Source organism: Thunnus maccoyii, chromosome 2 (assembly GCF_910596095.1).
Source record: "Thunnus maccoyii chromosome 2, fThuMac1.1, whole genome shotgun sequence".
NCBI classification, from domain to species: Eukaryota; Metazoa; Chordata; class Actinopteri; order Scombriformes; family Scombridae; genus Thunnus; species Thunnus maccoyii.
The window spans coordinates 3,950,480-3,977,458 of NC_056534.1; the positions used below are offsets into that span (position 1 = coordinate 3,950,480).

Below are 26,979 nucleotides of genomic sequence, written 5' to 3' on the forward strand. Positions count from 1 at the left end.
TCGACAACTATTGGATGGATTGGTCCAAATTTTAAAGGACAAGTTCACAGCTTTCACGTGTGTCTTTAAACAGCAGTCAGGTGTCCATATGAACAGTGAAAGAGGTTTTCCTCGCTGTAATCATTCCTCCTGTTCATACTGGATATTAAAAGATCCTTCAAATGTGTTTTCAATGGAAGTGATGGAGGCCAAAATGCATTTAAAAGTCTGTGTGAAGCTTCTATTCAGCTTCATCAGTCTGAGTTAGTCATATCAAGTGGATATCTGACACATTTACAGTCTTTTTAGCATCAAATTCCCTCTTTGTGTTTCCTCGGACAGTGTTTCCCTGTTGAGCTGCGGTGGAAGATTAGTAACAAAAAGAGGAACTTTGACACTAAAAAGACTGTAACGTTGAAAGATATCTACTTGATTTGACTCATTTGGACGCTGAAGCTTCATATTAGCTTCAGATAAACTTTTAAATACATTTTTTGCAGAGAGGGAGGACTGTGGATTTACATTGTAAGTGCATTATGAAGAGATCTTCTAATGGTCAGTATGAACAGGAGGTATGATTACAGCAAGAAAAACATGTTTAATGTTCATTTGGGATCCTGACTGTTGTTTTAAGACACACTTGAATAATCGTGAACTCGTCCTTTAAGCGGTCCGCCTTGCTGGACATGAAGCCATGAAGGAGTTTCTCTAAATCCTGTCTTGATTCTGTTTGGTTTAAATGACAAAATACTTATTTATTTATTGCTTTCATGAAGCTCATATGAGTCTATTGAATACATTCCTCTATTATAAATGAATTTATAATTCTGCAGTTTGTTTAATTTCGCTGTCATTCGTGATGATTGCGATTGCCCCGACGTCAAAGAGATCAAAAAATATGTTGATTTCGACAGTCGGTTAAACTTTAAGTCAATGACCATGAAAACTGAAAATAAAATAAAATGAAAATAAATAAATAATTTAAAATACTTTAAATATGTTGCCTGGTTTTCCTGCATCTGTTTCCACATAATGCTTTACATCTAATACTTGCTGATATGACAGAAATATATGGAGATTTACAAATTTTGAGCCTTTTTCAAACATCTATGTCTTAATGATACCTTTAAAATAAGTTATAAATAGTAATTTAGTAGTTTTTGGTTACACTTTGCTAAATCGGGGGAGTTAAAGTATTTATATGAAGTATACAAACATTTAATAAATGCTTTATAACACTAATGTAGTTATAAGCTCATATGAAGGCATTTTAAGTTTATTAATGTACAATATTTGTCAGCAATTATAACATGTTTTATATTATTACAACTGTTTTACTACACTGTCATTTATTATTTTTTATATTTATACCAAGTTTGGTTGAAAACTTTCATGTCTAAATGTGAAGAGTTGAACTGGATCAAACTAATAAAAACAGCTGATCTTTGTGTAATACAGAAAAACTGATGCTGTTCTTATAAACGTTACACTTACCTGGATTATTGATCCGTTTTTACTTTCCGTACGACAGACGTGAACCTCAGAGAACAAACACTGAACAGACGGAAAGAAAAAAAAAAGAAAAAACCCTCACAGCTCCAGATGGATTTCAGTTCATAATTCTTCATATTAAAACTGTTTTTATTAATTTATTCTCTATTAAAATAAAATCAGAAGAAAATCATGACACAGCAGAAGAAGCGAAAATAAACAATAGATTATGGAATGTACTTCAGTAAAGAAAATAAAAGCTCCAACTGGTCCAACATGGGGGCTTTATTTTAACCACAGTCAAATAAAGCACCGCTTTTATATATTCATATATATATAAAGATATTTATATATATATTTATATAGTTTTCATATACACCTTCAGGCAATGACTAGAGAGGATTCTTTACAGAATCAAGTTTCTTGTGGTTCTCTTAATTTACAGGTAAACTTAGTTTCTGGATAATTAAACCACAGAAAAAGTCAAGGCAACTTTCTTTTGCCTCGTTCATAAAGTACAAAACTGGCACAGAGACGACCATTTTTATACACAGTAAAAATGCAATAAAATTAAATTACATACAGAGGAGACAAAAGTTCTGTAAACCTTTCCCCGTTACAGCAAACCTAAAACAAATAAAATCACTTTCCAAAACAAATTTATATCAGTATAAAACACACACAAAAAAAAAAAAAAAAAAAAAAAAACAAACAAACTTTTTTTGCCCTTTGAAAAAAATGTGCTATAGCTTGTACGACTTTTTCTGTTTTTCTTTACTTGTCAAACGAGGGGGGGTCGGCTGTGCGTGGAGTCGGAGTTTTATAGAGCAAAACGACACGGCGGGAGCCACTGAAGCTGGAAAACCGACCGACTGAACATCAGCAGAAGGCAACGAACAGCAGCACACAAACAGCAGAAGAAGAAGAAGAAGAAGAAGAAGAAGAAGAAGAAACTGAAACAGGAAAACGTTTTTTTCCTCTGAGCAGATTTCAGATTTTCAAAAAGAGAGAGAGAGAAAAAAAAAAAAAGTAGTTTTTGTAAAAGATCTCATGGCGGCTATGAGTTGATGATGTCATGAAGAGGGAGGGCCTTTAACGGACAGTTTGGTAACTATGGCGATGGTGGCTTCCACCGTCCTGTACAGCATGTCCAGCATGTCAGGTGGGGGACCGGCACTCGAGAACACCTGGGAGGAGGGGGTGTGGCCTCCGCAGCCCTCTGGCCCCTCCCCCACCAGCCCGAGGGCTGATGGGAAGGCGGCGTCCTCCGAGAGGGACGGGGCCGAGCTGCCGCTGGTCTTAGAGCCCGCCTCCTTCTCTTCCTTCACCTCCTCTGAGGAAGCGGACGCCGCCTCGCCCCGCCTCCCCTCTCGCTGCTCCGCCTCCTCTTCCTCACCCGCCTGCGCCACGTGTCGCGGCGGCTCAGTCTCCTCCGCCTGCACGAACGCCGGCTCCGCCTCCTGCAGCAGGGAGGAGGAGGAGGAGAAGGAGGAGGAGGACGATGAAGAGGCCTCCATCTTCTCCTCTTTAGGGGAGGAGTCCAGGTTCCCGGTGGAGGCGGGGGCGGGGTCAGGGGAGGGCGGGTCCTGCTCGGTGCCCGGGTCGATCAGCGAGGAGGAGTCGCGAGTCTCCGTGTCTGAGGTGCTGGTGGGCGTCAGCGCCTCCTGGTGGTCGGCCTTCGGCTCGCCGCACGGCGGGAGGGCCGATGAAGAAGAGGAGGAGGAGGAAGAGGTGGAGGCCACGCAGAGCGATGCCGCTGTGTCACCGGCTCTGTCGTCGTCGCTGCTCACCCTCCGCCGCTTCACCGGGGTCGCTCCCTCGTCTTCAGCTGACACACACACACACACACACACACACACACACACACACACACACACACACACACACACACACACACACACAGTTAACGGCCACATAAATTATGCTAATGAGCAAATCACTGCTTTATATTCAACAAACAGTGATCCTCATTTTTCATCATTTTCTGACATTTTAAAGACCAAACAGCTAATTGATGAATCAAGAAAATAACCGATTAATCAATAATGAAAATGATTATCAGTTGCAGTCCTGTAATGTATCATTTTGTTTATATTTTTAACATTGTAGAAAAACTCTGCAGCAACATCCTTTAACAGAAACTAACTGGATCATCTGCAGAACATGAAGTCAACATGTTTCTGTGGTAGAAAGAACGAGTGAAGGATGAATATTGATCCGTTCATTAACGATATGAAATAGATCGAGTGATGGTACACGTTAGGCTCCTGTTGCACTCATACCTTGAATCTTGAATATTTCATTATTTCTCACGTTCAAACAGTATTTTGCTTTTCAAATTAAAAGTGGCAGCCGTCGTACTGCTGGAGCGAGGTGAGAAAATATATTTATTTTGCTTAATTTGGCTGCACTGGCCCTTTAAGAGCAGGTAAAACACTATTCACCTCTGACAGAGCAAAGCTATTTAACATAAAGTGTGTGTTCGGTATCCCAGCATGCATCAGATGGACGCTGAGCAGTTTAGAAACTGTGTGTGTGTGTGTGTGTGTGTGTGTGTGTGTGTGTGTGTGTGTGTGTGTGTGTGTGTGTGTGTGTTGTACCTTTGGCCTTGTGGTCCTTGGCCTCCAGCTCCAGAGCGCTGCGCTGCTGGACACAAACACGACAGCGACCCAGCAGCTCCTGCAGGGCGGGGCAGAGGGCGGGGTCAACGACCTGCGGCGGCTGGACGGACAGCAGCAACACCAACGCCCTCAAGTCCTGAGAGAGAGAGAGAGAGAGAGAGAGAGAGAGAAATACTGAAAACATCTGGAAAACATGAGCAGTTGTTCTGGGGTTCAGGGTTTTTTTTTTAATGTGTGTGTTCGTACGGCGTTGAGCAGGCCGCTGGTCTTGCTGAGCTCCAGCCGGTGAGCGGCCAGTTCAGGCTGCAGGCTGCTCTGTTCACTCAGCAGGTTCGTCACCAAAACACCAATCAGGTTGGAGCAGCTGGGACCAGACAACACCTGGACCTAAACACACACACACACACAGACAGACAGAGTGAGACGGCTTATCTAAACCTGCATTCATAAATGTTACATACGCTTGTATAATAGGAGAAAAAAAGAAAATTTCAGGTTTATGATTGTGTACCTTGTGCAGGAAGCAGGTGAGGAAGGAGTAGGCCATGTTGTTGTTGAGGAACGTCCTCTCGTCCATCAGGATGCACTTGATGTACTCGCTGAAGGCCGGATCCTCACACAGCAGCTTCACGCACGTTTTAGCCAGAACAGACTGAAAGAGGAGAGAAAAACCAAACCGACTCTGAATGTGTGCAGTTAGTCTGTCTACAACTGCAGCTTTGATCGTTTGTCTTGTGTTAAAGTATCCAAATGAGTTGAAAGAACAATAATGTAAAAGTACCTGCGACTGACAGAGCTCCGTCCACAGTTTGGGGAAGAGAGCGAGGTGAAGAGGAAGTCCTTCATACGCTATCAACACACCTGAGAGACAAATACAGAGTGTCAGAGAGAAAAAACAGATTAAGGAAAAGAATTTACTGATTATGTAAATTATCACATATATGTATTTATGAATGATTTATCTTCCACTTGACTTATTTTTCTTATCGAATACACACAATGTTTAATATAAAGTCTTGTTTCTCAATGTTCTACATCTTACATATTTGCTTTTCTGACAGTTGCTTACATAAATTTATGCATATAAAACGTGTTTGAAATGATGCGTACTTAGTTTGACGAGCGTGTCTGTGAATTTCTCGCAGTTGATGGCGACGCGACACAGCAGGTGGATGAACTGGTGGTAGGACAGGAAGTAATCCAGCAGCATGCGGTCGTACACCTCGTCTTTACCCTGAGAGATTGAGACAAACGCAGAGTTGGAAGCCTGCAGAAGCTTGGATTAGGTAGTAGAGAGGTGACGGGTTCAGAGCTGCAGCCGTCGGGTGAACGTACCTTGCTGCTCTCCACCATCGAGGGCAGCAGACACATGTTGAGTTCTGGTCTCGGAGGTCGGATGTTGTTTTTGGCTCCCATCAGCTTGATGTTCTCTCTGCACGGCAGGTAGGGGCCGAACGACACTGTGGACGACACACAGCAGACATAATTAAACCTGACATCAATAAAAAGGCTCAAATTCCACCAGATCCCTCCTTTCAAGCTTCCCTTAATATTTTAAAAATTTAAAAAGTTTGTTTGGCTTTAGGTTCTGTTTCAGAAGTTCTTTCTTTGCTGTCAAAAATAATGTCAAAATGTTTTTTTACATGTTTTGTTAATAGTTTTGTATCATTAGAATAGAAGAAAAAAGTATTTGGGGAAATATTAGAAATGCTGCTTTTAGCCTCAGTCAGCTGGGGGGGCGTGTCGGTGTCTGTGTTTGATTGACAGCTGCTGGGGGGCGTGTCGGTGTCTGTGTTTGATTGACAGCTGCTGGAGAGGCGTGTCGGTGTCTGTGTTTGATTGACAGCTGCTGGGGGGCGTGTCTGTGTTTGATTGACAGCTGCTGGGGGGCGTGTCGGTGTTTGATTGACAGCTGCTGGGGGGCGTGCCGGTCTCTGTGTTTGATTGACAGCTGCTGGGGGGCGTGTCGGTGTCTGTGTTTGATTGACAGCAGCTGGGGGGCGTGTCGGTGTCTGTGTTTGATTGACAGCTGCTGGGGGGCGTGTCGGTGTCTGTGTTTGATTGACAGCTGCTGGGGGGCGTGTCGGTGTCTGTTTGATTGACAGCTGCTGGGGGGCGTGTCGGTGTCTGTGTTTGATTGACAGCTGCTGGGGGGCGTGTCGGTGTCTGTTTGACAGCTGCTGGGGGGCGTGTCGGTGTCTGTTTGACAGCTGCTGGGGGGCGTGTCGGTGTCTGTGTTTGATTGACAGTTGCTGGAGAGGCGTGTCGGTGTCTGTGTTTGATTGACAGCTGCTGGGTGTGTCGGTGTCTGTGTTTGATTGACAGCTGCTGGGGGGCGTGTCGGTGTCTGTTTGATTGACAGCTGCTGGCAGGCTGCCAGTGTTAGACTGTATGAACAGAGACAAACTGCTGTAGCTAGAAGTCATGGACAGACAGTGTGTCATTAAGGCCTTGATGATGGATCTCTATTTCTCATGCTCACCAGCGTGAGTAGTTACTGACGCCTATGTTGTTACCACAGCAACCCATGCAGAGGTAGGTTGGTGATGTCTGGACACACAAATCCGATCAGACCACTTGCAAATAACAGTGTGGACAGTTTGCAGTCTGAGCACATCTTAACAGAGATTTTGAAGAGCAACAACCAAACCAGCATCTACCGGGTCTGAAGTGACATCTGCAGGTATGTTTACATGTTGTTTAATGTGCTGCAGCTGAGCAGCTCATTAGCTAATATATCTATTTCCTCCAGTGAACGTTTCTTTAGTGGCTCATTCAACAAGCTAAGCTGCAGGAGAAGACGTATGTTCATGTTTGTACTTTAGATAAGAAGGAGACTTTAGCAGGAAAGCTAAGGTGGGTTGTTGTTATTGTTGTTGTTGTGTAGCAGGATGCAATCAGGCTCAGTGTGACCATCTGCTCTGCTGGTAATAGAACGACACGTTATCGCTTCATTAAAAGATTAAAAGAGTTGATTTGCTGTATAGAAATAAAGACTCCAGCTATGTAAGCAGATGACGGAACAGTAGTTTATCGAATTAAGACACAGGAACACAGAAAAGTGATTTACGGAGCAGATTTGTATGATGCAGTAGACAAAACTGTAATTTAGTGTTCTAGTTAGGAAAACAAAATTTGAGGTTTTTCCATCGTAAAAATCTAACAGAGCAAAACACTTTCAGAACAATTTTGTAGGGACTTTGATGTGTATGGAGAGCAGGACAGGTGGTGATGAAGATGAAGAGACTCACTGGGGATGTTGCTGTGGTGGTAGGTGCAGTGGTTGTGCTGCAGAAAGGGGACCAGAGTGTGCAGGAAGTCGTGTGGACTCAGAAGAACGAGTTCCTTCAGCACATCTACAGGAAACAGAACGAACAGATCAACACACGACAGACGGCCGACCTTCATCACAGTCAGGAAAACCTGTTTGTTGTCAGACTTTTTATGATATTTACAGTCTCTTTTATCACGCAGCTTCACAATGCAACAGATACAGCAAGAAAAACAAAAAACAAACTACATGAAGCCGGAGATGTAACATGATGTGTTTTGTGTGTAGTTACTCTTCCTACTGGCAGTGTTTTCTCTACCCACAAGTGTCAAAGAGCGTGCAGCACATGACCTCTGTGTATCTGTTGGATGTAATAAGACACTGATTGATGTGTGTGTTACCCAGGCAGGCGTTGCGGAGCTCAGGTGGGCTGTAGGAGTTGAGGAGGGTGAGCAGCTTGTGGGCGAAGTCGATCCTCTCCTGCCACTGGATCAGAGCCTGCTTCACATCTGCAGAAAATATATATATATATCTACTGTTATATGTGTTTATTTTAGGTGTTTTTGATCATTTATTTTACAGTAGAAGACATTTGTTGTTCTGCATATTCCCTTTATTCTTTAATTCTGTGTAACTTGTATTAGACTTTCAGGTGTGGTCACAGTGAGGCGGGCCGACCTTTGCGCTGCAGGTACGGCCGGGTGGCTTTGAGGACAGACAGGAAGATGGAGAGCAGCTCCACCAGGTCTCCGGTGACGTGGCACGCCGTCGCCTCGTGGTACATCATGTGCAGCGTGTTGAAGGACTGCAGAGGACAGACAGACAGTTTATTAACAGATCAACAACTGCAGTGATGTTTCCTCACAAACCAGTGATCCACAATGTAACTGTAAATTAACATCAGAGTCTTCTGAATATATAATTCTGCTCTAAAGTGTACTAGGTAATAAACATGAAGTGATGCATGGCTTTCTTTGTTTATAATGAACAAGAACGATAAAAACATTTAAACTCCTCATGTGTTTGTTTTCAGTTTTCAGGCTTGTGTTTAAACAGTAACTGAACCTCTAGTGGTTTTCTAGTAGTTGACTGATTTATTGTTGCACTGCTGTCAGACTCCCAGTGAACCAACAATTGTGAATCTGACAAAATAAATATATCATCATCGATGCAGCAGAACCAGAGATATCTTCTTTTTTATTCATTTAGTGTCCCTTCATAATAAATTTACGATGGAAGTGATGGAGGACAAAATCCACAGTCCTCCTTCTGAGCAACAAATGTATTTAAAAGTTTATCTGAAGCTAATATGAAGCTTCAGCGTCCAAATGAGTCAAATCAAGTAGATATCTTTCAACGTTACAGTCTTTTTAGTGCCAAAGTTCCTCTTTTTGTTACTATACTTCCACCTGCAGCTCAACAGGGGAACGCTGTCCGAGGAAACACAAAGAGGGAATTTGATGCTAAAAAGACTGTAAATGTGTCAGATATCCACTTGATGTGACTAACTCAGACTGCTGAAGCTGAATAGAAGCTTCACACAGACTTTTAAATGCATTTTGGCCTCCATCACTTCCATTGAAAGCACATTTGAAGGATCTTTTAATATCCAGTATGAACAGGAGGAATGATTACAGCGAGGAAAACCTCTTTCACTGTTACTATGGACACCTGACTGCTGTTTTAAGACACAAGGAAAATTATGAATCTGTCCTTTAAGACTTTTTAACACTTCTTATAACTGAATTTAAAGCAAATTTAGGAACCAAATATTAAAATGACTGATCATGCAGTGTGGCATAATGGGAAAACCTGGCATTTAATACATTTTATTACTATTTAATGCTAATTTTAGAAGCTTTCTGACTTTTTCAGGATACCCACAATGCAGTGAAAAAAGAATTTCTTGAGTATGAAAGTCTGTTTATGCAACATGTTTTATTGTCTTGATCTTACTTCAGTCATGAGGATGAGTCCTCTGTTGAAGACCACCAGCAGTCGGTCCTCGTCGTTCTCCAGCAGAACCCTGAAGGCACTGAGAGGAACAACAGAACCGGGTGTTAGAACTCCTGACGGTGTCGTATTCAGTCTCTAACGTTAAAATATGAAATGACAAAATCTTCTTGTTATTATCAACTTTCTCAGATGGATTTTAACCTTCCTTCACAGTCAGACCACGATACACAACACGTCTGTACGCCAGCGGACGCTTCACAGTTCACACATGAAACAAACACCTGTGTGTGTGTGTGTGTGTGTGTCTGTGTCCTGACCTGATCAGCGTGGTCCAGCAGGAGCGTCCGTCCAGACAGCGCAGGTAGCAGCTGATGGTTGTTTTCTTGAACTGTTTGACGTCCTCCAGCTCTTCTTCTCTCATGTCGGCTCGCTGCGCCACAAACAGCTGCATCAAGTTAAACAGCTCCTCCACCGCCTGCAAACAGCAACACACACACACACACACACACACATGCACACGCACACACACACACGAAGTTAATCCTGTGAATAATTATGAATTTAAAACCTCCTAAAAACAACAGACATGAACTGAGTTTGAAAGCCTGTTGCTATATTTTACATCTTATTTTGAAAATCAAACTCATTTCTGCTGAAACTGATCCGATAGACCGCGTCTCTCCACCCACCCCGGGGTACTGGCTGGCGTGTGGCGTCAGGTTCTTGAAGGCCCACTGGATGTTCTGGTGCGACGCCAGCTGGCGGGTGAAGGCGGGCGACTGCTCGCAGCACATGCGCAGGATGCCGTAGTAGGCGGGCAGCATGCCGCGGTTGAACAGCACCACTTCCTGGTCGTCGTGGTCGGCCAGGATGTAGTTGAAGGCGATGTTCTTGGTCACCACGGGGTTCTGCACCACCAGCCGGACGTTCTCCGGACAGTCCACGCACACGTTATACCAGAAGGACAGCAGCGCCTGCTTGTTGTGGTTGGTGGCGATGGCGGGCTCCGACAGTTTGGGCTGAAAACAGAGAAGAGAGTCGACATGTCATGACATTTTTCAATTAACTGATTGGTTTTAAATGTCAGAAAAAACCTAAAAGGATGTAAATGTACCTGGAAGAGGTTCCAGAGGTCCATGAAGTATCCGGAGAACATGAGTTTCTCCGTCTTGGAGATGAGGCAGTAGGTCATGAAGCTGAAGTACTGCACCAGCTTGGTGGTCCCGTGCACGCTGGCGTCCACGTACAGCTTGGCGCGTCCCAGCAGCCCCAGCAGCAGGTTGTAGACCTGGTGGAGGACCACCGTGGTGTCTGGCGACAGCGGCAGCTCGCGGGTCGGCAGGTGGAGGGAACGCGTAGAGCGAAACATCTGACGGAAGGAGTTGCTGGGGATCAGAGAGACGAGGAGGTACGCCGCCGCTGGAGGGAGGAGACACAGCTGCTGTTAGGATCTGCTTCATTAAGCCAATTAAGAAAACGAGACTAACGAGTTCAGTTTCATCTTTCTGGTTTTAGGTTTACTCAGCTTTATGACAAAGTAGAAAGTGTTGCAGCAAAGTGACGACTGATTAGATGTAAAACTGCAACGATTAATTGATTAAAAGAAAGTTAATTGGCAACTATTGTGATAGATTGTTGTCGAGCGAAAGGACCAAATGTTCTTTGATTCCAGCTTCTCACATCTGTCTTTGTCATATCTGACAGTAAACTGAGATCTTAACATGTTAGACTGTCAGTCAGAAGACATCTTATCACATTTTTTTTACTTTTCATTGACTAAACAATTAACTTAATTAATTGATAATGAAAATAATGATTAGTTGCAGCCTTCATTTAATGCTTTATATGTGTAAAGACTGATTATTTCATTTCTTTCTTGTCTTTAACCTCTTTGATGTTTAGTCTTAAATGGACTAAAGTGATTTATTAGTAAATAAACTGAATCAAAAGTAATTAAAACAGTTGAATTGATGAGTGGAAACTGTTTCAAACCGTTGAAAACTACGTTTTATGTGTTTTGCAAATCATTCAAATCAAAAAAATGATGAACACAAGTATGAAACAAAGCCGTATTTCCTCCAAGTGATCAGAACCATCATCATCACATCTTTAAGTTTATTTGTAGTCGTTTTAACTCCTACTAAAGGTTGGATGAAAGCCCGTCATAACGCTGCGGCTCTTACATGTGCGGACTCGGGGGTAGTTGTGTGCCAGCAGGAAGCGTTCCACCCAGTTCTCCATGTTCTGCAGGACCCAGCTGTGGGCCAGTTTGTTCCTGGGAGTCTGAACAGCCAACCAGTCCAGACACTGAGACGGGTTGTACTCGATCACCTGACGGGAGAAACACACACGAGATTCATTATGACTTCCTGTCATTTAGCAGCTGAAGCTCACTGAGGACTAAACTACACAGGTTTGAAAATGCTCTGAGAGTTCATGTGAACCTTTTTATTCCCTCTTGTTTTATAGCAGAAATAATCTACCTTAAATAAATAAACTTTTTATGTATCCTGGACTTACAAGACAACTTCAATCTACAGATGCTGCGTTTAAATATCACATTCAAGAAACATTTTCATCTGTGACTGTGTTTTATTCTTAGTTTACTGCATGTGATCTCTGTAAAAGAGTCAGCTGATCACTGGGCGTCGTCCCTCTCAGATATACTCGACCTAATTATTGATTATTAATTTACCTCCCAGATCCTCTGGAGGATGTAGGAGGCGAAGGAGGGCATCCCCGGCGGTCCGCCCGCAAACTCCATCAGCATCGTCAGCAGCTTGAAGAACGGATTCGCAGCCTGATGCAAAAAAAAAAAAAAGGTGATTTAAAGTTACTTTTATACACTGATAATTTAAATAATTAAACTTTGAATGACGGCAGCAGCATCATCAGTAACAGAAACCTCTTGAAACTGTAGGAGGTGCAGCTGCTCATGATTCCAAAAAGCAGATAAATAGTTTAAAAGGTTTTTATCTTTAATACATGGATGTCAAATAATGACCAAAAAAACCCCAAAACTATCAGTATGAAGAGATTCCACTACAGTATATATACTCAACATGCTGACTCTAGTCTGGATCAGGACCAGATAATTTAATCAGGACCAGATATCAAGACTCCAGCAGGATAACTGTAAAGGTTTCATCAATGAATCAGTGAAGAACTTGTTAATTAACACTTTCTCTGTCTGGCACCTTTTTATGCTCAAGTTTGAGGACTTGGTTGCAAAACAAAGGCGTCACATCTTCCATTAATACATAAATTCTGGAGTTCTGGACCTTTTATACTGAAATATCATCATTTAATGCACCTATAATGGACCTTTGGACCTCTAATCTCTATAGTTGAGTATCCTGGACTAGAGGACAGACAGGACAGCAGGGGAACAACTATCTCCTCTTTCTTTTGTTGTTTTTTGAGTTAATTTTGATGTTTTCACTGTTCTATGAATAAATGTGGTTTGAGCAGAGAGTTTCATGTGTGTGCTGCTTACCTCAGGAGTCAGCTTTGCAATAGAGGTGAAGAGCATCGACACAATCTGCAGAGAGAAGAAACACTCGTCAGGAGGTCGATCACATGTTCATGTTTTAGCTGCTTAAACTGCCGTTTGTGCAAAAACCAGAACTAACAAAACACGACAGACACACAACCAGTTTTCTGTGTTTTTATGGGATGTGAACCTACGTGTTCGGCCAGGCGGTTGTTATAGCGACAGAGGCTGAAGATGAGGTTGCAGGTCTGCCTGATGTTGATGCCGTCTCTGATGTGCTGGAAGAGGAAGGGGAAGCCTTTCCCTCCGGTCAGCGCCGCCATGTCACTCTGAGACAGAGTCAGATGTCTGGACGGAGGAGAGACGTCGTCAAGGTGACGTTTTAACAACGTTACAAAGAAAAGAACTTTAACTCTTTAACTGACCGACCAGACGACAGAGACGAGGGTTGAGATATTAACATCTTCACAGCAAAAATCTAAAGTTTTACTCCATAAAAATGTGATAATTTGTCTTAACGAGGCTCATAAGTTAAGATTTGATCGACAACTATCAGCAACTTTTTGATAATCAATTAATCGTTCAAGTTATTCTCAAGAATAAATACATTTCCTAAAATTCAGCTTCTCACTGAGAGTAAACTGATCATTTTGGGGTTTAACAGTAAAACAAGATATTTAAAGATGCCATATTTTACTTTAAATTGAGAAAATAAATCATCAGATTAATGAATAATGAAAATAATAGTTGCTGCTTTACTCATAAATAAGATCTTTCATCAAACAGCTCGGCTTCAGGAACACAGAGCCGGCGATGCTTTCTAACGTTTCCCGTCGTCAGTGAAACTCTCGTCAGACATTTGATCAGATTCTACTTCTGCTGACAGGAAACATCTGCTGCTAATTAGACAAACTGACCACTTGGTAATCTATACTGAGATCTACCTGGCAGCAGGAAGTGAGGACGGTGTTACTACTGGATCATTAACGGAAACAAACACGACTCTGATAACATTCCTGAGATTACATAATAATAATAAACAGACAACTGATGAAAAATAAGCTGCAAAGAGAAAGAAAACGTGAAGTAACATTTATGTCTATCGCGTCTGTTTCCTGTATTCGTACCTCTCGGAGCGAGACTGCTCCACCAGCAGGGCGATGAGGGCGATCATCTTCTCCAGAGCAGCGGGACGATACTTCTCCTCGGCCAGAGACAAGATGTCCTCCTCTTCATCCTCCTCCTCTCCCTCCTCCTCCGACAAAACCTCCACCTGAGGCTGATGGAAGGACGACACTCGTCATTCACTTCTTCTTTGTTAGTCTTTATTAGTTTACTGTCTGTATCCTTTTAACAGCTGAAACTATGATGTCACAGGATGAACTGATGTGTAACAAGAACAAGATTCATCTCAGGAAGAAATTTATACAAATCAACAAGTCTTCAGTGTGTAAACTTACATTCTCAGGTCCTTTGGTTCCCATGTAGAAATGCACCATGATGGAGATGGCTTGTAGTGACAACAAGAACTGACTCTGTGGACACAAAAACACCAAAACACTAATGACTTAAAAAAATTGTTCTTGTCTTAAACATCAAATCAAATCCTTTGTCATAAAATGAAACCGTGTGTGTGTGTGTGTGAAGTTCAGACCGACCTCTTCCTCTCCCATCTTGGCGAACTCGTAGAGGAAGGCGAAGTACTCGGTCAGGTGTTTGCTGTGCGGCTTGACGCCGTGCTCCATGATGGACAGGAGAGTCTTAACGAAGCGAGTGACGCAGGATCGGCTGCCGATGTCCTCCACCGGACCGTCCATGTCATCGGAGCTGAGCAGGAAAGATGATTCAGGTGAGTTCACACTGACAAACACGTCTGCACAAACTGCTGCCTCAAAAATTGAATGCTTTTATTCTGAAACTCTGCCTGAGGTCTACAGCTGCAACTAACAGTTATTTTCATTATTGATTAATTTGTTTAATAGTCGTCGTTTTCATCTATAAAATGGAAAATGTTTCCCAAATCTCAAGAGGTGAAACCTAAAAATGTGTGTTTAGTCCCAACAAAGCCACAAGATGTTTAGTTTATTATGGAGGAGTAAAGAAATCAGAAAATATTCACATTTCAGAAGCTGCAACCAGAGAGTAATGGCATCGACTAATCGATTAATAAATTAAAGCTAATTAAAATTAATTTAGCTTATCCTATTCAGTCAGTTGTTTATGGGAGGTCGTCTTTCTTATCAAGTTTAATCATGTATAATGGTGTAATTCTTGTAACTTTGTGTAACATTTATCATGTCATGTTGTTTGTAACATGTATTTTTTATTGTAAAACGTCCACTTTGACAAAAAAAATGGAGACAGTGATGATTAGTCATGTGACTCAGATGTAGAGTGAACCTGAAGAAGCTACAGGCTGAACACGTTGTTCGCTCCTCATTAAGTCATCTCAGTGTGCGGCGGTTCATTTTGATTTTTCATCTTATATGTTCCAGCGACCGACCAGCACCTGACTGAAGATACTGACTGTGTCCTTCCATTAATAAATCAGCTGGTTGACTGTGTGTGTGTGTGTGTGTGTGTGTGTGTGTTTCAGTGATGTGGAGCCATTAATCTTTCTCAGAGTCCAGAGACACACAGAGAGACACTGAGTGACACGAGGCTCCTGTCTGGATCTCTGTCGCCATCTGATATCACAGACACAACACTGTCTGCTTGTGCTGCACACCTCCGATGGCACAACAACACGAGTCCCATTTATACTCAAATTAACGGCTTGTTTGTTGGTGCAACGTTCCTAAATTTTAGTTTTCAAATTACTTACTTCTTTGCACTCAGGAAGAGAGGCTGAAATCTGTTTTAACTTCTAATTTTAAAGGCTGAACCACATTTAAATTGGTTTAATACAATAAAAATGTTGGAAGATCTGGAATAAAAAGAGTCAAAATACTAAAAAGTCATTTTAAATCTAAGCTTGTGTGTTTAGTCAGGTTAAAACATGAAGCTGCGGTGATTTCTGCAGGTGTGACGTACCCGTCCTCCATGCCGGGCTGCAGGTAGAGGTGAGCGTGAACTGGACGCAGCCGCTGGATGACGTGAATACACAACCTCTGGAACATCTGGAGGATGAAGAAGAGAGGAAGGCAGAGAGGATCAACTGTGTGTTTCTGACATGAAAAGATATGAAGATGAAACTCGGCGGGAAAATAAGATCAACAAGGAACCAGACGGAGGACAGGAAACAGGAAACAGGAAGTGAATAATAGAAAGAATATAATATAATAATAATAAAACAAATGTGATGATTAATAACTCACCTGTCTTACAATCTGATTGGGGCACTTAATGAGGATCTGCATCGGCCACCAGTTGTCATCCGCCATCCGATCCAAAAACCACTGAAGAAGAGAAAGTCAGGTTCACCAGAGATCATAATCAATAAATCTAATAACAGAAAGTAGATAGAGAGCGTTTAGAGCACCGACCTCGCAGGCGGCCTGACTGTTGTTGAACTGTTTGGTCAGGAGTTCGATCCACTGCAGCATGGTGGGCTGTCGACACGCAAACACACGTTTACTATTATTAGTTCTACTGTTGTTTTTACTCGACGTCTCCACTGGTCAAACATGTAAAACTCATCAACTGATAAACTGAAGGAAACAACTACAGGAAGTACAGACACATTATTTAATACTTTCTGCAGTTTTAAGGTTTGTTTGTTTTTATTTTAACACACCTTTCCTTTCTAATCTGATTCTGTTCCAGTAATGTTGTTACAGTTCAAGATGTCAACCATAAAACTACTGAGTGAAATACTATCAGGAAGCTAATAAGTTAAGACCAACATTGTAAGAAAGAAATTAATAACAGTTTCACAGATTTACTGAATCAGTCAAATCTACCGTCTGGACTAAAACCCACATGTGCTACCAGAGGTTTAATATAAATCACCTTTTCCTTTGAGTGGATGAAAGTCTCGAGGACGAACGATGTGCTGAGCTGAAAATGAGAAGTTAATTCATGTTAGTGTGTTTTAACACAGAAAACAAGAGACTGAAGTGATTTAAAGACTCGATTCTTTTTAGAAATAAGATTTCCCTTGAAGATAAAACAGTTGACTTAAGCTTCCGTCGACAATCCTTTAAATAAATGAATAATAAGAAACATCATTCACTTTATTTAAAATCAGCTTTTCTGAATCTGACTTGAAAATTTTGAAACTCACAAAGTTCAACACAAAGATCAAAAGATGTAAAACAGCACTAAGACAACTCTACAGGCCCAAACACAGCGAGAGCGATGACTGACTGTTGATGCTCGAATGACAGAACCAACACAGATTTATCTTTTTATATTAAACGCTGCGTTAGTCGGATGTAATGACTGAATGAAAAGGAGGAAACTGAAACTAAGAGCGTCTGTGTCCACAGTAAATCATCTGTTGACTGTTTCATGCTTATTTATTTGTGCTTTAAAACGTGACGGCTGTGAAATAATCAGAATATAACGTTTTATTTCTCTCATTCACAGGTTTTATTCTCACTACCGCTCGCTCTCCTTGCTCGACCATCGCCACGCTGTCTCTCTCTCTCTTTTTCGGCTGCAGAGAAATCAGTTTTGGTCACCGGGTCCTCATTTGACGCTCTAAAAATCTAAACAAGGTCGGAGTAAACTGCACGTCATGACGCTTCCAGTGTGTTCAGGCCGTCACACCAACATTTAACTCTGAATTCTTAAGAAGACTTTTTACAGATTGTTGTTAAAGTTTCCATTTTCAGTGATTTCAACTTCAACAAAAATGTATTTTTTATGCAGAAGTACCAAAACCAAATCAAAACTCTCTTTCTGATAAGTGTCTCTCTTCCCTCCCTTCATGTTATAAATGAGGAACATTTACAGTAAAAGTGTTTGAACGTTATATTTTTCTTACTTTGGCCGTCATGAGGGAGACGGCTTTGGGGTCTGGTAGAGTGCTGGGGATGCAGCTGCAGAGCTGCCACATGAAACTAGAGAAGAACAAACACACAGTTTATACCACTAACACTGTAAACTGTGTTAATACATATTATCAGCCATCATGGAATCACTAGTGGTTATAGAGACCAACTATGATTCATCTAAACATCTTGTAAATAAACAAGGTAAAAGAATCGACACCGACCCGAAGTATGTGTGTTCAAATATGTTCTTGTCCTGGAGGAACTGCATGTTGTCGTGCCAAATCCACTGAAAGAGACGCAGCAGACGTGTTCAAATATCTAAAAACTGAAGATTTAAGTGTAAATATAAATACTTTCAAACTTAAAAGCTGCTCCGCGTTACCTCGAGCAGATCAGGAGAGACGTCGAAACTGAAGTCCTTCCCGTTCTCCTCCTCCAGCTCCACTCTCTTATAGAAGAGCATGTAGGCACTGTGTGTCTGCAGGTCCGAGACATGTTTCATTATTAGCTTGTTTTAAGTTGTGATGAAACAAGCAAAAACATTATAAAACAGCCTGGAAACAAAGGCTGCAACTAAACATTATTTCCATTATTGATTCATCATTTTATCCAGAAGATGTAAGAAAACAGTGACTGTTATAATTTCACAGTCAAAGTTTGTCTTATTTTCTCATTAATATTAACTTTACAGTCATGTGTGACAGTAAAGCATTAAATGATCACATTTGAGGAGCTGAAACCAGCAGATATTTGTCCTTTTCTCTTAAAAAAAATGATCCAAACAGCTGCTGAAGATCACTGCAGCTCTACTGGAAACACTCCTCACCTTCTCAAAGGAGAAATCCATGAACTTGTCAGTGACGGAGTCGTAGGTTTTAGTCTGAAAGACAAAGTGAAGTCAGTGAAATCAGAAGATGAAATGATGTTTTATTATTTCTTTCCTCTGCCTGCAGCTCTTACCGTCATCTCTCCACCGAAGCACTCGGAGGCCAGCTGGGCCGAGTCGAAGGGCTTCACCTCGGCGTCGTTGAACAAATACCTGCGAGAATTCAACATGTGTTCAACCTGAATCTGTGTAATAACGATGAACAAACTACTCGTTATTTCTACTGTGACACGCTTCCTTCTCCTCTCACCACTTGTTGTTCTTGTAGGCGTGCGGGTTGACGATGTCTCTGATGAAACTGTAGTAATGGCCGCCGTCCGCTGTGCCCGTGTGCACCGTGACTCCTATGAGGTCGTACTCATAGCTCTCCGTGACCTTTGGTTCGCCCTCTTCCCGAAAACCTGCGACACACGGACGACACCGCTCAGAAACCCGTTCAAATAAGAGTCATAAAGTTACCAAAACACTACTTGTCAGTAGGGATGCACGATACTGGACTTTTTGCTGATATTTCCAACTCACTGTGGCCGATACAGATATATGCTTTTTTTTCCAGCTGGCTGAGGAGACTATTATGCATGCAAGCATAGATTGTACTAAATATGATCAAGAAAGACAATATATGAAGGAAGAACTCAGGAAGACTGGAGTTCAGGAGCTCAGAATTAAAACTTTAATGAACCTGCCAAGTGGGAGCAGCAGCAGAGTTTTCATTGAGTTTATCAGACAGACAGGATTAATGTGTAGGATTTAATCTCTGGTCCACACTCCGGAGCAGAAGGTGGCGGTAATGCACCTAATACGCTGGTTGACAACCGCCGGCATAAACCAAAAAGAAGATGTTTTTTTCCCCAACAGAGTGATACATCCTGTCAGCCGAAGTGTTTCCTGTCTGTGCAGCAGCTCCTCGACAGACTGTTTCACCCTGACGGTCCCGGTGTTTCCTCCGCAGGCTGCACTTCACTCAGCTGCCCGTCAGACCCGCTGCTTCTTCCCAATTTAACCTGAATAACAAACCGGTGCTCCGGCTGGATCCACATGTAGAGCCGGGGCTAACGTTAGCTGGGAGGCTAGCGGAGCGTTAGCCGCAGCATGACCAGAGGGAGGTACAGCCAGCTAGCCTCTCAGCTAACGTTAGCCCCGGCTCTCCATGTGGATCCAACCGGAGCACCGGTATGTTAAAGTGGGAAGAAGCAGCTGATCTGACGGGCAGCTGAGTGAAGTGCAGCCTGCGGTGGAAACGCTGGGACCATCAGGGTGACACAGTCTGTGGAGGAGAAGGCGACATATCGGCCTCTCATAATCGGCAGAATTCGCCGATGCCGATATTTCATTTTGGAGCCTTTATCGGCCAATACTGATGACGTGCTGATAATATCCTGCATCCCTGTTTTTCAGTAATATTTTTGTCATCCTTAAAATCTCCAGTTCCAATAAAACCTGACGCTTCCCACAAGTTAAAATAAGAAATCACATTGTGTTATTAGTAGCAACATAAAAATGGCTGCAGGTATGTTGATGTGAACGTAAAACGCAGCGTCAACGCCACAAGAGTCTGAACATCTGGGAGTTTACAGCGTTGTGTACGTGTGTTTAAAACGAACCCTCTTTGCGCTCTCCTTTCCCCATGAGGAAGTCCTCGGTGTAGGGCGTCATGTCGAGGCGCAGCGGGAAGGAGAAGTGGGTGTTGACCTTCTCCTTCATCATGGTCACCATGTTGAAGGTGTATCGCATGGTGTTGAAGCTCAGGATGCGCGGCAGCTTCTTGAAACAGGCTCTGCAGATTTGAAGAGAAAATATATATGTTTCTACAGAGTTTTTCATGCAACAACGATGTCATTTCTTCATTATCGTGACCTTGTGGACAAAAGGACACGCAGGAAAAACATCAAGAGAGCTCAAACAAAGAATAGCAGAACATAAAAGATCTATCCAGGTGTAGTGAAATAAAGAAATTAATTATCTGTTTCTTCCCTTAAATATGTGAGAATTGAGAAGGTGTTTTTGTCAGAATGAGGGGAAGAGATGTGGAGAAATTGCTCCTTAAGGCCTTTACACACAGACAGCGACGCAAATAAACAACACGAAATTAATCGCCTGCGAATAGTTCACATCAAAACGATTCACACCGGCAGCGATACGAATTTGCGACAGCTCGTTCTGCCGTCAGTCAGCCTGGTGAAGCAGCGGCTGCTTCTGTGGACATGAGACGCTGAACGCAGGTCGGAGCCGGTGTGGACTGAACGGATATAACGCTCTCCTCTTCTCTTGTCGAGAGAGGAGAAGAAGGACAAGATCATCATCATCACTGGAGGATGTTGACATCATCCTCCAGAAACAGCTGTCTGTGCTTCCTGATTGGTTGATGCTTTTATTCACTGTGTGAAAACTCAGAAAAATTGACCAAAAAAAATAACTTCAGTCGCTTTTTCGCCTCGTAATGTTCAGGTTCTGTGTGAAAGTCCTCATGACACAAACAACAGTTTGAAAATATATATATAAATATATCTCGTCCAGTGTGTAAAGGCCTTTAAGAGGGAGGCACTGAGAGGGTTAAATGAAGAATTAGACTTGAAGCTGTTATTACAGCCTACTGGATAATATTAGTTCTCTAATAACAAGAACATTGTTAATGAGAACAGATCAAAGTATTGACTTCAGATACACACGGACATAAAAAGTTTCAAAATAAAATGTTGCTTCAATTGAAAAAAAATGAACTTTTTTTTACTTCCTGTCTCAAATAATTAACTAAATGTTGTCCTGCCGACGAGATTATTGATTATTGCAGCTGTTCTGATAACCGCTGCATCTCTCTGACCTTCTCTGTTTGTTCCACAAGCACATTAATGTCCGAGCTGTATCCCCCCCCCCTCCTCTCTCTCTCTCTCTAGTTTCTCCTCCTGTCATCTCTTACTGCAGCAGCATCCGTCTGCTGGACCCGCTCTGCTTCCTCTGACTGTCGCTGTCATTTCCTCAAGTTTCAGATCTGGTTCCTCATCCTGCAGGAGTTCAGCCTGACCTCTGACCTCTGAATGACGTCTTTCTCCTTCTGTCTCTCTCTATCTGGTGTCTACACCTGGAAGCTGCTCGCCATCCTCTTCATCACATTCTTCATATATTTATATATATTATAAATCTGTAATAATTTTGTTATCCTGTTCAACGCTGTATTCTGTACGTCCGTCCTGGTAGAGGGATCCTCCTCTGTTGCTCTTCCTCAGGTTTCTTCCATTTTTTGCCCCATTAAAGGGTTTTTTGGGGAGTTTTTCCTTGTTTGAATTAAAAATATTTGGTAATATATTCTGGATTTATGGTGGATTTTGTATCAACTTAGAGTAATGATATTTTGATGAAGGTGTTGTTATGTTTTATACATGGTACAGTGGGGGGGCGGGGCTATATGAAAAACTCAAGACAGACTCATCAGACATTTCTCTGTTCTCTGTTAAAGAGCGCCTGAGATTGACACTAAAAATGAGAATTACTGGTCCACCTTAAAAGTCAGTCCACCTTAAGTGAGCCTGGTCAAGTTAACGCGTCGTTGCTGTTCTGTACATTTATCACCAGATTGACAACTTAATGCTCAACTTTTCCTCCGCTCGCGCAATGAATCAATTATGTGTGTATGAGGGCGACACCTTGATAGTGAAAACATGACGTAGTGAAGAAGAGTCGTGTGATCTGCTCGTAACATGCAGCTGTTAATAAACCTGCTCCATGTTCTGAGTGTGTTGAACCGACCTTTTCTCTGCGCGGACCTTCTTGCCGCACTGGGAGCAGGTGTACATGTTGTCTCCCTCCAGAGTGTCCTTGATGGTCACCTCGTCCAGAGATTCCTGATCACACAAAACAGCAGCATGTTTTCAGCAGAATATTGTGATTATGAGCTGTGATAAATGTGACGTTTTCTACATCTGTACTAGATTTTTTGTGTTTTGAAACTCACGTAGATGTTCTTCATATCTGCGACTTGACATCTGACGGTGTAAAACTCCTCCGCAGTCTGACTGACGTGGTCACAATCCTGCAGGACGGAAAACTCCAGTTTAACTCCAGTTTAACTCCAGTTTAACTCCAGTTTAACTCCAGTTTATCAAACTACTATAAATACAGTATCCTGAAGTACGCAGCCAACAAAACAGACATGTAAGGATTTAGTATGAAGTTAATAAAAAACAATTATACTTGAAATTACACAAGAACTGAGTCATTATTCTTTATCACTGATTATAATTATACATTTTGTTAAATATCATTAATAACAACTATTAAAGCATGTGTTAAAAAACATTTCCAATTTTTTTTTTAATAATTCTGTATTTCAAAGTGACGTATTTGTGACGTTAAAGCCGATGAATCTCCTAAAACTCACCAGAGAGACGACGTTGTTGGTGATGACGCCTCCAAACAGAGTCTTCACTGTGTTTTTCTGACAGAAAAAGAGAATTCAGACGTGTTTCTATCAACGTTTGGTCACATTTTTATTATAACTTCTATGATGAACTGGTATTTATATTGATCCTCTTCATCAACCTTCATACTTTCCTCATTTTAACTGGTTTGGCTGCTTCTTGTAAACGTCTACATGTGTTAGAGGTTGAGTTTTGTGCTACATGATGATCAACTCCAACCAAATTTTATTGTCAAGACTTAATTCCTTCAAAGTCTGAAAAAACATTCACACATTATTCTCAATCCAGATGTTTAAACCTTTCTGTAACTCGTCCAGGTAGATAAATCGACTTGTTTCTATTTTACACTCTGATCTTTATAACGGAGGAGTCGTTGTTACTGGTCTAGATGGTGTAAAGGTGTGTGTGTTTACCAGCTCTTGGGACATCTCCTCTATCTTAGTGATGAGGTCGGTGAAGAACTCCGTCATGTCCTTCTGCTCGCCGGTGTTGAGAGGCTGTTTGTCCATAGTGTAGGTTTTACAGAACGGACGCGGGTTGTACGCTTTCCTCTCGCTCTCCTGAAGAGACGGAAGGACGCACAGACAGAGGAGGAGGAGGAGGAGGAGGAGGAGGAGGAGAAAACGACCACAGAGGACAATCACAGTTGTGTGTTTGCAGGATATAAATCACACACTGGTAACCTTTTATATTTAACTGACAACAATTACTTTCTGGACAGATGCAGAATCAAAACGGTGTCTTTACTGTTAACATTTAATCTCATTTTATTCCCTTTTGTCTTCTTATTTAACACCTTTCACAGACTCCAGTCACAAAGTGCTTCACAGTCAAATAATAAAGAAATAAATACTAAAATCCAGAGCAAACATTCACACATCTGCAGACAAACTAATGTTTTACAATGCAGATGTTTAACATCAGGCTGACGATGGAGTCGGTGCATCAGCTCTCTGCAGCCTTGTTATAAGAATATAAAGTTAGAAGTGTTGCAGTAAAACTCACCATGAGATACGTGAACATCTTCTGCAGCTCCAGCAGCGTGGTCTTGTGTTTGATATCCTCAGCGTACTGCGTGCGCACACACACACACACACACACACACACACACACACACACACACACACACACACACACACACACACACACACACACACAGAGGATGAGAATCTTACGCTCTATTGTGAAAGTGAAGGATCTGATCTGAAGTCTGTCTCTCAGGTACCGACCTTGGCGGTGAAGACGGCCTGGCGGGCCTCGGGGATCATGTAGAGCTGCTGGATGGTGGAGGCCAGGTAGCAGGTGGCTCCCAGGTTAGTCAGACCCACGAAGCGACACTCGGCCCGGACGTCGTCGTGAGGCCAGTAGTCCCACTTATACGGAGCGTGAGAGGCTGGAGGGAACAAATATATATCAGGCAGGAGGAAGGTTTTAATGTTCAGCTTCTTTCTGCAGACCGGGGGTATTTTCAGGAAGCATCAATCCATATTTTCAAAATAAAACGACCCAGAGAGAATTACCACCAACTCTTTCAGCTCATCATTAATTCATCTGCTGAAGGAGGAAAGTTTCTCTGAGCTCACCTTAAATCTCAGTTTAAGACGTTTACCTACGAGCAGGATTTGTGACATCACAGCTAGTTCGGAGACAATCGGGGTCCAGCATTCAACCTACATCATTCACTGAGACTTTACAGTGAAGGAGGAGACATCTTAGTGTCCAAGAAGTTTAACTTTTGAAAGGAAAAATATTTGCATCTTCATAGATTCTGCATTTTTTTTTAGTGTAGAAGAAGAAGATGTGATTTTAAGATTTTTTAACTAGTTAACTGAACTGTTTTTTGTGGAAAAACCACCTTAAAACACGTCTGTAAGCACAAGTACTTAATGGTTTAGTCTCTGTAGTGTGTAGCTGTAAAAAAGGCCAGCACCACATGGACTATTCTGCCCTCCCCTCCTCCCCAAAGTGGTCTGTTCCGCCTCCACTGTGTAGCTCGTTTAAGACTGCTGTTTGCTTTCAGTGTTCAGAAATTGAAGCTAATCAAGCTCTAAGACGGGTGTAACTGCCTTTAGTTTTGACTGTTGTGTGCGTCCATCGAATTGTAAATACTCTTAACGTAGTTACACGTATATTCCTTCTTCGCTAAGATGATTTTTCTGTTTTTTTTTGTTGGCTGTTACTGCTGGTCATGCTAATTATGCTAGTTTTAGTTTACGTGATGTACAAGGTTTTCTTGCAAACTGGAACATTGGACTAGTTGTGATTGGATAAGTCACTTCAGTGGTGGGCTGTGAGCTACCAGATTCAGTCTCTGTAGTGTGTTGCGTTGTCCCGGTCTGTCCAGCATTAATCCCACCGGAGGGATAACATCACAGAAACAGACCAGATTCACTGTAGCAAAGCTCAAATTGAGTCAGATCATCGTCCCTGAGGACTTCTGACACAGAGTGTAGCTTGCAGAGGAGAAGAGTTAGACTTACATTCATCGGGCGGGTGGTACGGTGGTGGTTAATGTGCACGTTTTCTGCCCCCCAACGGCCAACAATCAACAAATAGTTACTTTTTCTGCAGTAAAACGTCAAACTGAAGGCGTTCCTCACCCTGCATGTGCTGTGACATCACCCAGTTGTGGAGCAGCCGGTAGTTCTCCACCGAGCCCTTCACCGTCTCCACCAGCAGGTCGTAGGCGGCGGCCCGGGCGGCGTGGGACTTGCACTTGGGCTGAGCGCGGTCGGCCAGGCTGGGGAGGAGGAAGAGGAGGTTGTGGACGTCCCGCAGAAACTCCTGCCCCTCGCGGGAGAACTTGAAGGGAGGTTTGTGTTTGAGGACGCTGGTGGCGAGACGCAGGAGGCCCGTCAGCCCGTCGTCCTCGATGGTCCCGTCCTGCTGGTCCAGGATCTCACGGCTAGAAGAGAGAAACGCTGAGGTCACAGTGTGTCATCAACAACATCTTCTTCAGCTCAATGGAAGTCAGTTCATTTCCTAGTAGGGGTGAAACGGTTCGTGTATTCGTCACAAATCGTTAGGTGCAGACTTTCCTTGGTTTGGTCCCAAACAATGGATGGATGTATGCTAGCTGGCTCTGTATGCTAGTTCTCCTGGTTACCCATGTAGTGTCGCTGCCGTCATTATTATTAAAATATGTGCTGTTATCCCCGTATTTAAACAATATCGTGTCTCGTCCCCCCTTCCCTCTCTCTGTGATGGTCGCCTTTGAATGAAGCCGTTCTGAGCGACCAGAAATCATCATAGAACAGCTGTCAGCAGGTGTTTTTCAGGGTTTACGCCAGTGTATTGTAACCCCCGTCAGGCCTGAGTTGACCCCCCGCTGTGCCTAAGTATCAGCATTCTCAACTAAAACGAATTATACAAGTAGCGTAGCTCCGTTAAGGAATAGCTCAGTGCGTAGCGTGTGTGGTGGAGTGCAGTCGAGAGAGAGAGTGTGTGTATGTGTGACGGCGAGGCTGCAGCTACCGGAGCAACCCGCCAACCATCTGAGAGCAGGCTGAGACCCGGAGAGACGTGAGAGCAGCTGCTCACTAACAGCTCCGTGTGTTTACAGCAGGGAGCAGGAGAGAGGACAGACGTCTCACTCTGCTGCTGCTGCGGACGTTCACTGACTCTTTCAGATTATAAATGTAGCGTCAGTCTGACTAAGTGTTGATAACACACTTAGTAGTTTACAAATTATTTGATGAACGCGGGCGCTGATACACAAAAATGAACTAAATGGGTTTTATTTCTATTTTAAGAAGCAAAACGACAGCAATCGGTGTTTATCTGGTGTACGTTTTATATCATTACAAAGTGAAAATCTTTTAGTTTTGGACTGTTGATTACAAAATGAGCAACTTTAGAATATCATCTCAAGGTCGGGGAAACTGACGGGGAGTTTTTCACAATTTTTTGTCATTTTGAGAACCAAAC

General features: G+C 42.6%; 1 protein-coding gene across 2 annotated transcripts in view; it reads right to left on the reverse strand.

Annotated features, from left to right (window-relative positions):
- Positions 1 to 2,192: 2,192 nt before the first annotated feature.
- usp34 (ubiquitin specific peptidase 34) overlaps positions 2,193 to 26,979 on the reverse strand; it is a 79,945-nt gene continuing 55,158 nt past the window's right edge. For both annotated transcript variants that reach the window (XM_042429081.1, XM_042429073.1), the window contains exons 40-78: positions 25,653 to 25,957; positions 24,282 to 24,445; positions 24,058 to 24,123; positions 23,466 to 23,612; positions 23,013 to 23,069; positions 22,587 to 22,664; positions 22,382 to 22,476; positions 20,242 to 20,414; positions 18,888 to 19,038; positions 18,712 to 18,790; positions 18,578 to 18,631; positions 18,134 to 18,229; positions 17,973 to 18,037; positions 17,742 to 17,817; positions 16,763 to 16,810; positions 16,297 to 16,362; positions 16,129 to 16,209; positions 15,845 to 15,930; positions 14,470 to 14,638; positions 14,272 to 14,346; positions 13,939 to 14,090; positions 13,006 to 13,159; positions 12,815 to 12,859; positions 12,014 to 12,118; positions 11,502 to 11,649; positions 10,433 to 10,737; positions 10,008 to 10,337; positions 9,636 to 9,793; positions 9,319 to 9,397; positions 8,041 to 8,167; positions 7,764 to 7,871; positions 7,343 to 7,447; positions 5,427 to 5,551; positions 5,202 to 5,325; positions 4,873 to 4,952; positions 4,603 to 4,743; positions 4,338 to 4,478; positions 4,071 to 4,227; positions 2,193 to 3,298 (exon numbers count right to left, since the gene is read on the reverse strand). In XM_042429081.1, the coding sequence (XP_042285015.1) occupies positions 2,544 to 3,298; positions 4,071 to 4,227; positions 4,338 to 4,478; positions 4,603 to 4,743; positions 4,873 to 4,952; positions 5,202 to 5,325; positions 5,427 to 5,551; positions 7,343 to 7,447; positions 7,764 to 7,871; positions 8,041 to 8,167; positions 9,319 to 9,397; positions 9,636 to 9,793; positions 10,008 to 10,337; positions 10,433 to 10,737; positions 11,502 to 11,649; positions 12,014 to 12,118; positions 12,815 to 12,859; positions 13,006 to 13,159; positions 13,939 to 14,090; positions 14,272 to 14,346; positions 14,470 to 14,638; positions 15,845 to 15,930; positions 16,129 to 16,209; positions 16,297 to 16,362; positions 16,763 to 16,810; positions 17,742 to 17,817; positions 17,973 to 18,037; positions 18,134 to 18,229; positions 18,578 to 18,631; positions 18,712 to 18,790; positions 18,888 to 19,038; positions 20,242 to 20,414; positions 22,382 to 22,476; positions 22,587 to 22,664; positions 23,013 to 23,069; positions 23,466 to 23,612; positions 24,058 to 24,123; positions 24,282 to 24,445; positions 25,653 to 25,957 (5,470 nt within the window). In that variant the 3' untranslated portion in view covers positions 2,193 to 2,543. The remainder of the gene's footprint in view (positions 3,299 to 4,070; positions 4,228 to 4,337; positions 4,479 to 4,602; positions 4,744 to 4,872; positions 4,953 to 5,201; positions 5,326 to 5,426; positions 5,552 to 7,342; positions 7,448 to 7,763; positions 7,872 to 8,040; positions 8,168 to 9,318; positions 9,398 to 9,635; positions 9,794 to 10,007; positions 10,338 to 10,432; positions 10,738 to 11,501; positions 11,650 to 12,013; positions 12,119 to 12,814; positions 12,860 to 13,005; positions 13,160 to 13,938; positions 14,091 to 14,271; positions 14,347 to 14,469; positions 14,639 to 15,844; positions 15,931 to 16,128; positions 16,210 to 16,296; positions 16,363 to 16,762; positions 16,811 to 17,741; positions 17,818 to 17,972; positions 18,038 to 18,133; positions 18,230 to 18,577; positions 18,632 to 18,711; positions 18,791 to 18,887; positions 19,039 to 20,241; positions 20,415 to 22,381; positions 22,477 to 22,586; positions 22,665 to 23,012; positions 23,070 to 23,465; positions 23,613 to 24,057; positions 24,124 to 24,281; positions 24,446 to 25,652; positions 25,958 to 26,979) is intronic.